The 17003-nt window shown below is 41.5% G+C and overlaps 1 protein-coding gene and 1 long non-coding RNA gene across 3 annotated transcripts in view; both read left to right on the top strand.

The window, feature by feature from the left end:
• ASAH2 (N-acylsphingosine amidohydrolase 2) overlaps nucleotides 1–8691 on the top strand; it is a 69445-nt gene extending 60754 nt beyond the window's left edge. For both annotated transcript variants that reach the window (XM_059170239.1, XM_059170240.1), the window contains 3 exons: nucleotides 595–654; nucleotides 3963–4051; nucleotides 6088–8691. In XM_059170239.1, coding sequence (XP_059026222.1) covers nucleotides 595–654; nucleotides 3963–4051; nucleotides 6088–6280 — 342 coding nt within the window. In that variant the 3' untranslated portion in view covers nucleotides 6281–8691. The remainder of the gene's footprint in view (nucleotides 1–594; nucleotides 655–3962; nucleotides 4052–6087) is intronic.
• An 854-nt stretch (nucleotides 8692–9545) lies between these two features.
• On the top strand, nucleotides 9546–16415 carry LOC131828964 (uncharacterized). Its single transcript, XR_009352628.1, has 3 exons — nucleotides 9546–11229; nucleotides 13470–13661; nucleotides 15441–16415. It is a non-coding gene; the product is annotated as an uncharacterized LOC131828964 (long non-coding RNA).
• The last annotated feature ends 588 nt before the right edge of the window (nucleotides 16416–17003 follow it).

Raw genomic sequence — 17003 nt, 5'->3', positions numbered from 1 at the left:
TAAGCTCTGCCTCCACATGCTGTATGTGCGCTCTGAGGGCATTAGGCTGGGGCCATGGTGGGGCTCCTTTTGTCTGTTTTCCATCACCCCAAGATCACTGTTTTTATCGTTTGATTGCTTTCATTGGTCTGCTGTCTGTAGAGCCATGATTTAATACATATTTGCCCAGCTCGTTTGTTGTTTCAAGTGGGGAGGTAGGTATACATCCTGTCATTCCACTTTGTACCTCACATGAGCCAGCGTCAGTGTAAGTGTAAGTCATTCAGGGAAAGTGTTGACTGCTTTGATTTGAGTCAGTCCACTTCCCGTAGGTGTGTCAGAGGGAAGTGTGAGACAACATCAAAGGCTGAAAAAGCCATTTTTAATGCATTGTCTTCATCTCTATCTGAATGTACTACAAGGGAATTCATTGGTGAAAAATTCTTGAGTAATTTCTCAGCCCCTAATTCCCATATCCATGGTTGCAAGATAACTCATTTTATTAAGTAGGATAGAATCTGCACAGGTGTCCAGCATCCTTGAACATTTCATAAATCATGGCCCAAATATGAGCACAGTGAAGAACGAACTCATAAAATGAGTTTTTATCTTCAGGGAGAAGTTGCTGAAGTTACCTTTATAGGCGCTAACCCGAAGAACTCAGCAGAAAACCAGGTAAGCATCAATGATTCTTTTGACAGATTTAAATCCACTTGTTAATCGTCATTCGAATAGCCTTATGGAGATTAATGACATAATGATAAAATGCTCCAATTTGCTTTTCATCATATTTTTTAATTTTCTGTAGGAAGAGTACTATGGAATTCAGTCTGGGGAGGAAAAAGCACAGGAAACATTTAATCGGGTTTGCTCAGAATCACATATTGCACAAGGTATCAAGAGTTACACTGTCCCTGGAGAAGACAGACATTTGAACACAATCTCATTTATGTATTCCAATTTAGAAACTCTGCTAAATTGGGTAAAATAACCAAAGGGCCAAGAATGAAGTGTATCCTTGGTTCCTTCCCCACCCCAATTCTGCCTCCCCTCTTACTGCAACACGGTAGCCTCTGGTCCCACCTCCAGAGTGATCATGGGCCCCTGTGGGGGTGCTCCATGGCTTGGGGCCCTGGCCCGGGTGCTTTATCTTGCATCTGCCCTTTCCTGACCCTTGACTGTGACACTGATGGGCTATTTATTTCTTAATCTTGAAAAAAAATGACACAAGAAATACATGTTTGATGTAAAAACAGACCATATAGAAGAGCATTTTTTTTTTTAAAGATTTTATTTATTTATTTGACAGACAGAGATCACAAGTAGGCAGAGAGGCAGGCAGGGGTGGGGGGGAAGCAGGGTCCCCACTGAGCAGGGATCCTGATGCCGGGCTCGATCCCAGGACCTTGAGATCATGACCTGAGCTGAAGGCAGAGGCTTTAACCCACCGAACCACCCAGGTGCCCCTAGAAGAGCCTTAAAATAGAATGTGAAAGTGCCTCTCTTTCCATAAACCTTTTCAGAGGTAATAACTGTTCATAGTTTGTTATGTATCAATTCATACTTCACTGTTTTAATCATATATAAAGTATACATATGTAATGTAGCTATTAATAAAATGAATCAATTTTGCTCCTCTGTAACTCCTTTACAATGTTCTTATAACTGGTGTCCCTGGATGGGCTCAGTCACGTAAGCATCTGACTCTTGATTTTGGCTCTGGTCATGATCTCAGGGTCATGGGCTCGAGCTCAGCATCAGGCTCCCTGCTGAGTAAGAGTCTCTTTCTAGACCCCTCTGCCCTTCCCCCCACTCTCTCTCAAAAAAGAAAAAAAAGAATGTTCTTATAACTCCACAAGATAACTAGGCATATTCTGGTTGTGAAAACTCAAACAATAAAGAGATATATAGATGAAAAAGAAAGTATACAAAAGTGATTTCAAGGTCAGATTTTTTTAGTGTGGCAGAGGCTGCTTTTTCTGTATCCATGAGCCATTCTTCCCAGGGACCACTGTTACTTAAACCCCAAACACCCTTCTTCCAAACGAGCCTTCCATTTCTGTTCATTGAAATATCCTTATTGCTCTGATAACAATTGTGGCAATATGACATCGTCAAATATGACACTGAGGAAAAATGTTCTCCTGCTTAGAAAGTCAACATGCACCTGTTGGAAATAATTTCTCTAGGCAGTCAAACTGTGCCATAATATTTGCATGTTTATAGCATTGTTTCCTGAAGATATCAAAGCATTATGGCAAAACTGCAGGATTAGCTGTCCTTTGATACCCTTAGGCTGGAGAAATACCATCATCGTTATTGCCTTGGAGAAGCAGGAGAACAAAATGCTTAAAGCACTATAACAAGAATAGCATTGGCTTTTAAGAACGCTCTAGGACTTGGCATACAACAATTTTTCTTCCCTTTTATGTTAGTGATCCTCACCACTATTCATCGAAGTTTGTCTCTTTGTAGCCACCAGGTGAAACGCTTTACATACATTATTACATTAATCTCAGTTAATCCTCCCTACTATCCACTGGCTTACATTTTATTGTCCCCACTTTACAGATGAGGAAACTGAGGCCAGAAAGATTAAGTAACTAGGATTAACTAATTGTGTTTCAGGTAGAGATTAGGGTTGGGAGGGGGGAAAGGATAGCCACATAGTTCACATATGCAGTGTCTAGACTCATTCTGTGGTCTACACTCTACACCTGTCCATGAGATTTCACCCAAACTCCTACTCCATCCACAGCCTCTCCAATGTCCCTCTGCCCTAAATGGCCAGAGACCCTTCTCTTTACAAGCACCATCATCATAAAACTTTATTGAATATAACCTATCAGTTGAGTAATTTGAGTTTTAAATAATCCCACGGCCTAGGCGTAAGCAATGAAAAGTATAAAACTTTTCATTCAGCAAAGTTTTATACCTGTAAGTGACAGATATAAAGGGATTTAATGGGTAAAAGGGAATCAGACACAAGTCCTGCCCTTAAGGGCCCACAATTTAAAGATTTTTGAGGAAAATTGGAGATTTATGGCCTCTGTATCTTTTAATTTGTTATATCATTCAAATCTGTGCTTTACTTGACACCGAATTCTTGGTCTGAACTGAATTATTATAGCTATTTTCCAATGGGAAAAATATAACCTGCTTTTGATGTGCTTTCTAGCAATCCATTATGACAAAGTATTGGGATTGCTTTTCGCACCCGAGGACAGGGAAGATGTATGCATTCTTTTCAGTTCTTTCACTCAGGAGCTATATTTACTCATAATTCATTTATCCAGAGAAGGAAAGTTGAAGAAACTCTACCATTTTCCTTCCCAAGTCTTGAGGTAACTAGAGAAAGTCTTGGAATGTAGATCAATAAACATGTCTTGAGAAGGTTTGACTTATGCCTTTCTTAAAATGTCAAGTTTTTTTCTATCTCTTCTCCACCCCCATTTGCAAAATTTGATGTCAACTCTAACATTAAGATCACCCAGTTTTCTAAGGACATTAGGAGAAGGAAAGGCAAAGAGAAGGGGGGAAATCAGAGAGGGAGATGAACCATGAGAGAGTGTGGACTCTGGGAATCAAACTGAGGGTTTGGGCAGGGGGAGAATGGGGGATGGGTGAGCCTGGTGATGGGTATTAAGGACGACATGTATTGCACGGAGCACTGGGTGTTATATGTAAACAATGAATCATGGAACACTACATCAAAAACTAATGATGTACTGTATAGGGACTAACATAGCACAATTAAAAAAATAAAATTAAAAAAGTCATGGTGTGTAATAGTCTGGATAAATGAACATTCTGAAGACATTATCTGGAATGTAAAGAGAACACCTATGAATTTGGATGGAATTCTACTACATTTTCACACACGATATTGGCAGGTGTGCCTGCAGGCCACAAGGGACATATTTGCAGACAAGTTCCTTCCATGACCATGCAGGGTCTCACCAGTTAAACTAATTGCATTTCAGACCCATCAGACCTTCCTCACTGTTGAGAAGTATGAGGTCACCTCAGCATCATGGCAGACAGTGCATAACGACGCCTCCTGGGAGACTCGGTGAGCATGTCTGTTGGATATTTTGTCTTTCAAGCCTTGACAATAGAAGACAAATGGGAAGCCTGGCTCCATGCATGATATTAATGATATCAAATTCCCAAGGATCCTTCTGGCCATATTTAGTTGATTTATTAGAGTTCATTTAGATTCTGTTTTTCTGCAAAATATGGTGGTATGTGCTTCTGACAGATTAGGTGCTAATGAGGTTATGGCCTCCATCTTTGTAAACATCTGTTAGTTTGGTTTCCTTCCATGGCCGCAGACATTGCCCCTGCAGACTGCTGAGCCTTCCTGCAAACTGGCCGAAAGGCACAGGGGGTGGGCTGTGGCTTCACAGAGTCTGATGCTCCTTCTGGAACAATCACCAGTCTACACGCAAAGTGTGTCATCTGTATATACCTGTCCAAGGATCCTTCATTTGAGCCAAAGGGATATTTTTTTTTTTTTAAGATTTTATTTATTTGTCAGAGAGAGAGCGAGTGAGAGCGAGCACAGGCAGACAAAGTGGAAGGCAGAGTCAGAGGGAGAAGCAGGCTCCCTGCGGAGCAAGGAGCCCGATGTGGGACTCGATCCCAGGACGCTGGGATCATGACCTGAGCCGAAGGCAGCTGCTTAACCAACTGAGCCACCCAGGCGTCCCGAGCCAAAGGGATATTTTGAAGATTTGTAAACTGTGTCCGAAATAAGAGAATGTTTCTTCTCCCAATTGTCTACATTTCACACTGTACAAGTGGTCAGAGGTTTTGGGAATTTGTGTTGAATTCCGATCGCCTTCAGCAAAGTGACGGGTTGCATGTTGGTTTCCTTCCCAGGGTTAACCGGAAATCCAGGTTTGACCACACTGTTGCCCCTTTGATAATCACCCATAAATATAGCATATATTTTCCTCTGATCTTTAGGACTCTAGGGCATAGGTCATTTTTTAAACTAATAATAAATACATATTTATGGTTAAAAGAAGACTATACAGTTAATAAAATTGATTTTGTTTTTTGAAAAGCCCCAAATCAGAATGACAGTGAACACTGAGGACACGGATAGGCTTCCGTCCTGTCCACCAGCAGCAGTATCGTTGCGCCTATCGTGAGAGCGCTGGGCCCATCCCTGAAAAACACAGAACATTGAGAACACCCTCTCTGCCCAGAGCACTCACTCGGCACCCAGCTGGGGACCTCAGTCAGTTAGCCAGTCGTATCTCACTGGCAGGGTTATCTGAGCTCCGTGTTGTGGTCTGCATGGACCCGTGTGAGCTGACTCCATCTGTTTCTGTAAACCCAGCCACTGTGCCACACCTCACCACACTCTGATCCTACCAGAGGGTTCTGTTCCTCTACTGTACCCTGTGCTTTCCCGCTGAAGCCACTTTGCCTCTTGGTTCCTTCTGCTTGCAATGTCTTTCCTCTGGGCACTGTGCACTCAGTTTAAATAACATCTCCATAGAGATACCTCTGCCTTACTTGCTTCATTTACTTACTTGCTTACTACTTACTTGCTTCATTGCCTAGCACTTTTAAGATTATTTGTCGATTTCTGGTTTATTGCCCTTTCTTCCCCCACCTGGCCCCAGAGAGAAGACGCTCCATGGAACTATGGGCCATGCCTGTCTTGCTCACTACTGTATCCTCAGACCTAGAATAGTCTGGCACAGGCAGTCATTAAATATACACTTTGAACAAATGAATCTAGGTGGGAGTTTTCAGTGTCAGTTGACACAGGATGACAAGGGCAAACAATGTTCTATCAGTTCTCACACAAGAGATGTCATATATTCTGAGTATCAGGTGAGGGAGGCTCCTTGGGATGGATAGTGTGTGGGTAGTTAGAAAAGTAGAACAAGTGGAACTATTTCTATGAATGCGTATTTCCTAAAAGGTCCCTTCTAGAAAGTCAGTATTTGTCCCTGTTCTGTTCTTTGCTATATTCCCAATACCCGTGCAAGTGCCTTGGTTAGGCTAAGTACTCCCTGAGCATTCATTCATTTTTCGAATCACACATTTTTAAGAGTAAACTTTGGTTGGTTTGTTTTCTACCAACAGTTTCTATTGGCACAAGGGGCTGCTGGGTCACAGCAATGCCACGATACAATGGCACATTCCAGACACCGCCCAGCCTGGAATCTACAGAATAAGATACTTCGGACACAGTCGGAAGCAGGAATTTCTCAAGCCGGCGGTCATCCTTCCATTTGAAAGTGCTTCCTCTGCCTTTGAAGTAGTAACTGCTTGGTGAACAGTTGAGAGGTCATTGAAACAGCAGCTACACTCGCTGATTTATAAAAATGATTTCACATGAATGTACACTGTGATGATGACTTCGATAATTGTCCCTATTGGGGGACAGGTAGTTAATGGCGAGTGGGACCAAGGGGGGTGGTGTGTGGGGGTCCTGTTCTTTTTGCTCTAGGAGCTTTGCACACCTGATGGTCTAACCCTAATGCATGAGTTCCCTTATGGCTGTTTGAAGGAACACGTCCCCTCAGTAGGAAGTCTCTGAAAAGTGAGGGAGAGTGCTTGCAGATATGTGAGCAATGGTCCAACTATTTATGTACAGAGTTGTTGACTGTTAGTGCTGGGGAAGATTAAAGAGATTGCGGACTTCGATTCTTTCTTTTGCAGATGGGAGCAATGAAGTTTCGCAGATTTAAGATTATCAGAGTGTCCAGGACTTCCCCCCCACCACTTGCCCCCATCACACTTAAAAATATATAAACACTGACCATCAGTGTATACGCCCAATTAGAGAAAATTAGTGTGGAAATGAGCATATTCTACCTCTTCTGTCTTGAGCATACCCTCTCAGAGACATCATCCTGGAGTCAATATGCCTGATCCGGGACTCGTAATGCTGGTAAATTACTTCTGGCATTGCCTTCTGAGGCCAATCACGAGAAAGTCAGACCTGTAATATTTTGTTCATATCTTGTGTTTCCTTCACTGCCCTTATCCCTTCGAGTTGTGTCTCCTATTCCCAAGACTGGTTCTAAGGGATTTTGACTGTTTTCACTAATCGCATTCACCCCCCAAACGCAAGATTAGTGGAGATATTTAAAACAAAAGTGTTACTGGATTGGAAGGGGGTCCTTAAAAGACAAGCTCTAAATTCATTTATCTGTCTTTTGTCATGCACTTACTCATGGACCTGTTCAATCACAGGATATTTACTAAGACCTACATACCCACTATTGTACTAGTGCCCGGCCTTGGCAATTATTGTGATCATACTTGGGATGAATGTGTAAGTGTCAAAAGGGGACTGTTTCAATGGAGAACGTTTAGTATATAAATTCAATACACTCAGTTCAGTATATAAATTCTGGAAGACATTTAAAAAGCAGTAATCTCCAAGTGTTATCTTATACATAATCTGGGTTGGATGCTCTAATTTAGGGGGAAAGAGGCTCCAGACAATTTGGAAAAAGCTATTTTCGTAGTTATTTGGGGGGCATTATGAAACACCCAGCCCAGTGTCCGGAAGAATGAGATATGACAGTCTGATATTGATCGCCCAGAAGTACTGATTCCGTTTAAAATTATCCAAGTTAACAAGAAGCTGGCTCCCAGGCTACCAAGTAAATTTCCAAAAACCAAGTCATGCTTTTGTATGTATGTAAAAGCTTTAGAATTTTAGGGGGAAAAATCACCCTCTATTTCAAAAACAAACTTTAGGGCTTGAAAATAGTCCTGATACTAAGAACCATAATCCTGGTGTTCACTGATATATGACCAAACACATTGTATCGCACTGGAATGGACCTGGGACACTCTGATGGGCCAGGGTTCTGGTTCTGTGGAGGCTCCCTGCTGGACAATTAGCTAATCGGGATTCCAAAGAATAGTAGTCATTTCCCCTAAGCACACACGGTGTTTAGTATTAACAGTTCAGAGGCTTTGAGAAGCAGAGAATTCTCAAAGTAGTTGACCTTAGACAGATAAATGACATCAGAACGGATGATAAGATTTTAAAATGCATTTCTCGTGATTCAGAAGAGCTTTTGAATTATTTTTCACTACCTCCATGCTTCCACTGATGCTCCCCAGTGGGTCTGTGATTGCCTGTTGATGACTTGGAATGGTGCCGAGCCAGACACGACACTGCTTTGGTGCTGAACCTTCCGCACCCATCCTCCGTCCACCAGGACCCCTGGCCCCAAACAACCCACAGAAATGTATTTGTTCACTCGCTGCCGTCTCTCCCAAGCCACGCAGTCCTAGCTCTGTGGTTTGTGTAGGAAAATAAGACCAGATCCTGCATGATCATAGACCATAGCTCTTCACGCCTGCATTAAGCAACACCACAAAGAGGCAGATCCGATCTGTGAATATATAGAAATCTACATCCCAGCTGTTTTGTGGCTGCTGCTGGGAGCAGCTCTTGGGAGCCAAATCATGTGGCAAAACCTCCTGAAACGGTTGGGGAACATGGGGAAAAAAGGAGTATTGTTGGTGGGAGAAGGTGTCTGCAGAAGGTGTTGTGTCTCGTGTCAATGTATCTGTGTTCTATCTGTAATCTGTCCTCTCTGGTTTGAAGGAGGCTGTGACTTCCTCAGAAAGTACTGAATGATGTCTCTATACTTTTCAATGAGTATTGTGTCGAATTGCTAATATGCAATATCATATTTAATAATAAATTAGTAAGTACAATTGGGAAAGTATGTTCTGTTGAGAAGTGGTATGGACAAATGGACACTGTTTTTCCTAAGAGATGGAGTGAATGGGGCTGGATTCCACCTAGGTCGGGTCAGAAAGTGATATGAATGGTGTCTGTAAGTAACCACCCAGACATAAGGAGTCCCCTTCATTGGTTCCTTCCTGCCCTCCAAAGATTTATTGTTGGAAAAATACACATGGTTTTCGAACATTTTTTTTTTTTTTTTTTTACTACTGGACAACTGAGAGCTTCCTAGGCAGGTAGTTATCCGTAAAATCGTTTCATGAGCCAATTCCAAATAAAGATGCCAAGAATGAACAGGTGAGTATCCTTCTCTGATTTACTCTCTCATGCTTCTCCTCCAATGTAGACAAACACACTGTCCTTCTGTAATAGGAGCACATGGTTTTCATCTTTAGCCAAAAAGATTTCATCATTAGATGATCCTTTCCTGTCTTTAGTTCTTCAAATAAAGATTTTGGCTTCTGGCTGTTCCAATCCCACCTGCCTGTTTATAACTGGCTTTTGGAATATTGTGTCTTATATGATGTCACAGAGGAAAGTTTGCATGTTCCTTAGTGATATAGTTAGAATGTGTTCATCTGTAAGTTACAAAACATTCCTGATCAACAGGGGTCCAAATAGTAAAGACATTGACCATCAGACGTAGCAGTAATTCTTAAGGTGACAGAGCCAGCTTTCCCACAACCATTCTATGACGTCACTGGCTTTTTTTCCCCTTAACATACTAACTTTCATTCTCAGCCTTGTCGCCTCCATCTAAAGAGAGCTCCCTCGTGTCTTCCAGCGGCAAGAAGGAAGAGGAGAGTTCCCAGAATCCACACTTGGAGGTGCAAAATATTTAGTAGAATTCTCCTTACATTTCCTTGTTTACAGTTGAGTCACATGCTTCAGGGGAGCCTGAGAAAGAGAATATTTGGCATTTTTTTGCCTCTGGACGGGGAGGCAGGTTCTGATCAGCAGGGAGAAAGAGACGGGGCAAGTAGCTGCTGTGTAAGAGGGTCAGTGCACTCTGTGACCCACACTCCCAGTTACCATGACAAGCAAGGGACACTAGCCACAGAGCCAACTTAGTAGCTCTTTGACCTAATTGGCACTCCTTTTCCCTTAGCAAATCTGTTTCAGGAAAGAGCACACTTTGGAACCTTGATGGCGACAAGACGCGCTCTCTACACAGCAAAATCCAAATGTTCATTCAACAGATTTACACAGAGCCCCTGAATACTTGGTGGGTGTTGTGCTAGCCCCTAAGGATATAGTAATGGTTAACACAGCAAGCTCTTGTCATCAAGGAACTTCGAGTCTTAGCAGAAGATGCAGACAGGTAGATAGGCAACTCTGTAAGAGTGACCCAAACTGCTGCTGTTTAGGTTATGAGAGGTGGTGTTGGGGATATTGCAGGAGGCGTCCTGGGGAAAATAACATCTAAGCTAAGACCCAAAAGATATTAGCTAGAAGAAAGGTAGTGTGTGTATGTGCGTGTGCGTGTGTGTGTGTGTGTGTGTGTGTGTGTGTTTCCATGCATGGTTGCAGGATGACTACACTTTCCAGGTAAGGGGAATATGAAATAGTTTATCAAGGCTGTAGTTACAGTGCAAGGGAGGAATTGTCAGAGATACAACCCTGAACTTCACCTTCAAAAAAAGCAATTTAGAGTTACATTCATATTAGCATTTCCCCCTTAAGACCTTTCACTTAAAATATGAATGCACTGAATGTATTTTCCCTTTGCTAAACTAATAAGACACAACTATTAAAACTCAGGAAATTGATTTTTGGTTCCCAGTCTCCAGTGACATTAGGTATCAACTTTCTGTCTTCATAGGCTGGAACCATTTCTTGGAATTGAATTTATAAAGACTTCTTTTGCTCTGTCCGAATTGAATTTATAAAGACTTCTTTTGCTCTGTCCATCTCATGTTTCCAAATCTTGATTTTGCTTTGCTTTTTTATGCCTACTAAGTGGGTGAGTATAGCCAGTAAAGACCACTCTCTCCCTTGAGATGGAGTCCAGAGTTCCAGCCTACATCTTGTAAGATGTCCCACCCACATGAACTTCAAAGTTACCTTGGTGTGTCTAATTTTAAGTTATCAGAGACTGAGCCTGTGTTGATTATTTTTTTTTCTTTTTTGGCTGTGTTTTAGGATAATGAGCTATCAGAAACCGGGGATATTGGCTTAACACTAGCAGGAGTAATCAAATCTCCCACCCTTCCCTCTGGATCCCCACTCTCCGGAAAGAGTGACATGAACATATTCCCCGCTCTCTTGGAGCTTCCTTATTCAATACAAGACCAGGGTAAGCTGAATGAGCACAAGAACTTAACATCCCAGCCATTGTAACTTTGAAAAAGTGTCCAACATGGACCCACAACATTGCTGAGTGAAATTTCAGTCAACTAGCGTGTATGATTTTATCAAGTTGGCATCACCACAATGCAGAGAGTATGCACTTTGAACGTCTTTCTGAAGCTGCGGCTGGTACCCTGCCGATGTATTGCTACTCTTTGGTAAGTTCCCCTTAGCCTCAAGCCCACAGTTGTAAAGTATCTCAGGGAGTCAAAGGGGTAGCTTTTAACCATGGGATATAACTGAGAAGTTGTATAATCTGCAGGAGAGAACCTAGGTTTTAAAATCTGGTCAGCTTGGATTGAATTATGTCTGTACCCTTGGGAAGGTTACTGAGCATTCCTGCTTTATAAAATGGTGTAACAATAATGCCTTTCTATGACTGATATCGGGCTGTAGTAATTAATGTTTAAGAGAGGAAACTCATTGGAAACTAACAGGAAACAAATTCTGGAGACCAGTTGGTTTAAATCTTAGTTCTACTATTTATCCAATAGCCAACCCTGAGTAATTCACTCAGTTTCTTAAAGCCACAGGTTCTTAATGCAACTCAATTTCCTAATATATGAATGAGAACAACAAAAACACATACAGTTTTTATTTGTGAGATTAGAATAAGGAAGAGTTATTGGTGGAGTATCTGGCATATAGAATATGCTGAATTTATTTAGTTGTTAATGGACTTAGCTGTCACTGAGTATTATGTAAGATTATGCAGATAAATATCTAGAAAAGAGTAGGAAATAAAAAAGAATCCTCCATTGTGAACTGAATCCATCATTTGCCCGGAGACATTACGCTTCTCCTAATTTTTTGGCTCTCTGAGGTCAGCGTGGGAAGTGTCAGAATGCGTGAAAACTGAGGCTCTGAGAGTTGTGTAGACTGAGAGATAGTGGAGATCAGAAGTGGAGCCAGAAGAAGGTTCAGAAATGTGTCAGAACATGGAAGTGTATGAAACTCTACAGTTAAAATGGTCATGCCTTACTGATGGATGGGATGGGGAGGGGAAGAAAGATGGTTTTACCAATTTAAAACACTAAAATGTCATTTGGGTGACAGTAGCAGTAGAAAGAAACACCATAGTAAAAGGAAGAGGGTTGCAGAGGGATCTGGGTTTGGATGTCTGGGACTTGACAAGGTGTCCAGGAGGCAAAGTCTAATGCACAGTGAGAAATGGGGGAGCTCAGCTTTTGCAGAGAAAGTAGGGTAAGAGATATATGGGAATCATCCATTTCAACCCAACAGTAGAAATCAAGGAAGTTGATGATTTGCAAGAAAGAGAACAAAGAGGTGGAGACACCCCGGATGACAGGCCTGTGGGAAAAACGTACTTTTAGGAAGGGGGAGGAGAAGGAGGACCAGAAAATAGTATTACTAAGAAGGACAATTAGTAGAATTCATAGAGTAAGAAGAGAGAACTCCAAGAAGGTCAATTTGGTAAAGGTTGTAGAGAAGCTAAAATGGCTAAGGATTGAGTTAAGTCTTTAATACTTGAAAGGAGTAATTTCTTAAGAATGTGGAAGGCATATACAAGAGATAATGTGGTTATCTACGGTGTTGGTGGGATGTGGCGAAGACAAACAGCGGCCATTCTGTATCTGCTCTCCCATTCATAGTGAACGTTTGCGCTGGCCCCAGGGCAGGGCTCCGTTGCTCAGCCTGGGTGTATCCCAGGACTAAATCTGACTGCTGGGAATAACCATCCAACTTAGGTTCTGTTCAGTGGGAAGATAGATGTGGTATGTTCTGTTTCCCTACTTGTGCCCTCGGAAAGGATAGTCTTATCCTCCCTTTCCCAGTTCCTTCCTAGTAATGGACAAGGTGGCAAGGGCCGGAGCAGCCATCTTGAGTCTGGAAATGGAAGTTCCATGTCAAGGAGGGCAAGCCTATAAAAGATGTCTGGGTCCTTGCTAGTCCCTGAGAGTCAAATCATTCCTTGACTGCTTCATTTCAGATGATGAGCTGAGGGGGATGTAAATTCCCATCTCATCTTTTACTATTCACATCATCGCTAGAACAGCAGAAACCTATATTCTAACTACTACACTGATCGTAGTCTCCACAAAGGCTATGATTGAGACACTTTCTTCTACAATGGCTAGAATAAATATCAACATATTTACATAAAATTAGAAAGCAGATCTCTACTAAGTGACCTAGAGAAAATGGTAGGGTGACCTCTGTATGTTTTTTGCCTCTCTGGCCATTATGAGTTAGATCATGTCCCCCAAAACAATGGTTGAAGTTCCTAACCCCTGGTGCTTCAAATGTGGCCTTATTTGGAAATAAGTTCATTGCCAATGTTATTAGTTAAGATGAGGTCATGGTAGAGTAGGGAAGGCCCTTAATCCAATATGACTTTTAATAAAGATATCTTTATTTTAAAAAATGCCACATACAGAGCTGCAGACAAGGAGAATGCAATGTGAATAAAGAGCAGAGAACTGAGGTCTGTGTCTACACAAGGAATCCCAAAGATTGCAATAAAACCACCAGAACCAAGTTGAGAGGCATGGAGCAGATTCTCCCTCACAGCCCTCAGAACCAACCAACCTGCTGACCCTTTGGTCTTGGATTTCTAGCCTCCCAAACAGTAAGCCAACAAATTACTGTTGTTTAAACACCCAGTGTATGGCGTTTTGTTATGGCAGTCCTGGGAAATGAACATACTGGCAAATGGATTAATTTCCACCCCTATAGATGCCCACCAGAAGAGATCCTTGGGTGCCATCCAGTTTAGAAGACGTAATAATTACATCTGTTCTTTACTCTTTGGGATAAAATGACCTACGGTCATTTTATGGCAACTGGTCTCATCTGTCTTTGGTTGTCTCTGAGTTCATCTGTCACTGTCAAAGACTATAGTAAATTCTAAAACTAATTTCCATATCATAAAAAGCCAAATGAATCAATTATGATGCAGCTCTAACTAAAATTTTATGGAGAGTAAACATTCTTCGATTTTGGGAATTGATCTTTTATGGGCTGTGGGTGAGACTAGGAATATCTATTACATATATTTATAAGATGACAGAATCAGGACACATATAATTATGCATGTTTATTCTCAGTTCTTATTGAACTAAATTGGGTTTTTTCATTTCCAATCTATTATGCAAGTATGATGAGATCAGCAGCAAATGAGAGACTTGTCAGCATGGAGTCTATCTTCCTGTTTACATGGAGACACAGCTAGAAAGGAATCCTAATATAATTTAGGAATTTGGTAGTGCCAATTTCAAATCAAGGCAGAAGATGGCTGTTTCTTTGTATTAGGTTATTTTGCAAAAAGTAAGAGCAGTGAGTTTTTCTCTCTATGAGTGTTTTACTTAATATTGACATAAATGAATGCTTTCTATTTCAAGACATGCTTTTGTGAATAAGAGAATGCTTTAAAGATTATTGAAAAGGAATCTTTTTGGACCTTTGGACTTTTGTTTATATCTTAAAACCACCATTCCCCACTCTGCTTCTGTGTTGTTGTTTTTTAAGATTCCATGTATGAGTACTATCATGTGGTATTTGTCTCTCTCTTTTTGACTTATTTCACTTGGAGTCATGCCCTCCAAATCCATCCATTTGTCACCAATGGCAGGATTTCCTTCTGTTTCACTGTTGACTCATATTCCATTGCATATTTCAATCACATCTTCTTTATCTGTTCATCCATTGATGGACACTTTAATTTTTTTCTGTTTTTGACTATTATGAGTAATGTTGCAATACATATGAGAGGGTGCATACCTTTGGGATATCATGTTTTCATTTCTTTTGGATCTATACTCAGAAGTATAATTGCAGTGTTGTATGGTAGTTTTATTTTTAGGTTTTTGAGGACCCTCCATAATGGTTTCCACAGTGGTTGCAGCAGTCTGCATTCCCACCAACAGTGCGCGAGGGTTCCCTTTTCTGCACATTTGTTACCAAACTACCTCATCTTTTTGATGATAGTCATCTAACTGGTGTGAGATGCTATCTTGTCGTTTTGATTTTAATTTGTCCTTGGTGGTGGTGAGTATCTTTTCATGTACTTGCTGGCCATCTGCATATCTTCTTTGGAAAAATGTCTACTCAGTTCCTCAAACCAATTTTTTTTTTTTCTTAAGCAGAGAGAGAGAGGAAGAAGCAGGCTCCCTGCTGAGCAGAGAGCCCAATGCGGGACTTGATCCCAGGACCCTGAGATCATAACCTGAGCTGAAGGCAGAGGCTTAACCCATGGAGCCACCCAGGCTCCCCAAACCATTTTTAATTTAAATTGGTTTTGTTGTTGTTGTTGTTGATGATGATGATGAGTTGTATGAGTGTTTGTATATTTTGGATATTAACCCTTTGTCAGAGGTATGGCTTGTAAATATTTTCTCCCATTTTGTAGGTTGCCTTTTCATTTTCTTGATGGCTTCTTTTGCTCAACACCCAAAAATGAGTAACCCGATTAAAAAATGGACAGAAGACATGAATAGATATTTCTCCAAAGAAGACCAACAGATGGCCAGTGGACACAGGAAAAGATATTCATCATCACTTATCAGAGAAGATCAAATCAAAATCACAATGAGATATCACCGCACACCTGTCAAAATGGCTCAAGACAACAACATAAAAAACAACAGGTGTTGGCAAAGATGTGGAGAAAAAGGAACCCTCGTGCGCTGTTGGTGGGAAACGCAAACTGGGGAAGCCACTTCAGAAAACAGAGTGGAGGTTAAAACAAACAGTTAAAGATAGAACTACATTATGATCCCACACTATTGGGTATTTACCCAAAGAAGAAGAAAAAATACTAATTCAAAGGGATACATGCACCCCTATGTTTATAGTAGCACATTATCTACACTAGCCAAGATCTGGAAGCAACCCAAGCGTCCATCAGTTGATGGATGGGTAAAGAAGATGTGACATCTATACAATGGGATGTTATTCAATCATGAGAAAGAGTGAAATCTGGCCATTTACAACTACATAAATTGAGCTGGAGGGCATAATGCCAAGTGAAATAAGTCAGTCAGAAAAAGACAAATACCAAATGATTTCACTCATATGTGGAGCTTAAGAAACACAGGAGGAGAAGAAGAGACAAAACACCAGACCCTTAACCATAGAGAACAAACTGATGGTTCCAGAGGGGAGGCGGGTGGGGCGAAGGCGGGAACAGGTGAAGGGGATGAAGAAAACGCCTCTCCCGTTGAGCATGGAGTAGTGCACAGAACGGCTGAATCACTATAGTACACGAATATAATACTATAGAAACTAACAGGATACTATGGCAACTACGCTGGAATTAAAATTTTAAAAATTAAAAAATAAAAGTTTATTTTAAAGTAAAAAAATAAGGACACGTGACGTAATTATGGGAAAGCACAACCACTTGCTAGAGGCTGATGGTGGAGACATGGGGGTCCATCATGTTATTATTCTTTTGGTCTTTTCCGTATGTTTGAAGGGCTGCACTGGGATTTGTAAAAGGAGTGGGTGCAGGACACATGGGGGTTAGCGTGACTGTGAGAATGGGGTGCGGGGAGGAGGGGGCTGAGAAGGGCTGCGATTTCAGACCTGGGTGACCCAGGAATAGCAGTGTCCTGCAGAGTTGCACTTGTTACGTGAAAATCAGGAAGGAGCCGGAGGGTGACAGCAACGCTTTTGGGTGCATGACATTTGAAATTCTGGCTGGAAGTCATCTACGAGTGCTCCTGAGCCCGTTAGGAATGCTCATTCTGCATCCTCAGTAGTTTGGAGAAGAGAAGTAGCAGGGCGTGGTGTACGGGCTTCACGCTCAGCTTTTCCTGCAACACTCAAGAGCGACAGTTTCAAAGCTGAAACACCATGGGGGAAAAAGATACGAAAGTTCCTAAAAATACAATATTGATGAAGGGACCTGCCATTTAGCTCAAGATGGGTACCTGAATGGCTTCAAAGCCAAATGTGAAAAGCCTTGGCG

The sequence above is a fragment of the Mustela lutreola genome, chromosome 4, assembly GCF_030435805.1.
Source record: "Mustela lutreola isolate mMusLut2 chromosome 4, mMusLut2.pri, whole genome shotgun sequence".
Taxonomy (NCBI): domain Eukaryota; kingdom Metazoa; phylum Chordata; class Mammalia; order Carnivora; family Mustelidae; genus Mustela; species Mustela lutreola.
This window is presented reverse-complemented; position numbering and strand designations above follow the sequence as displayed.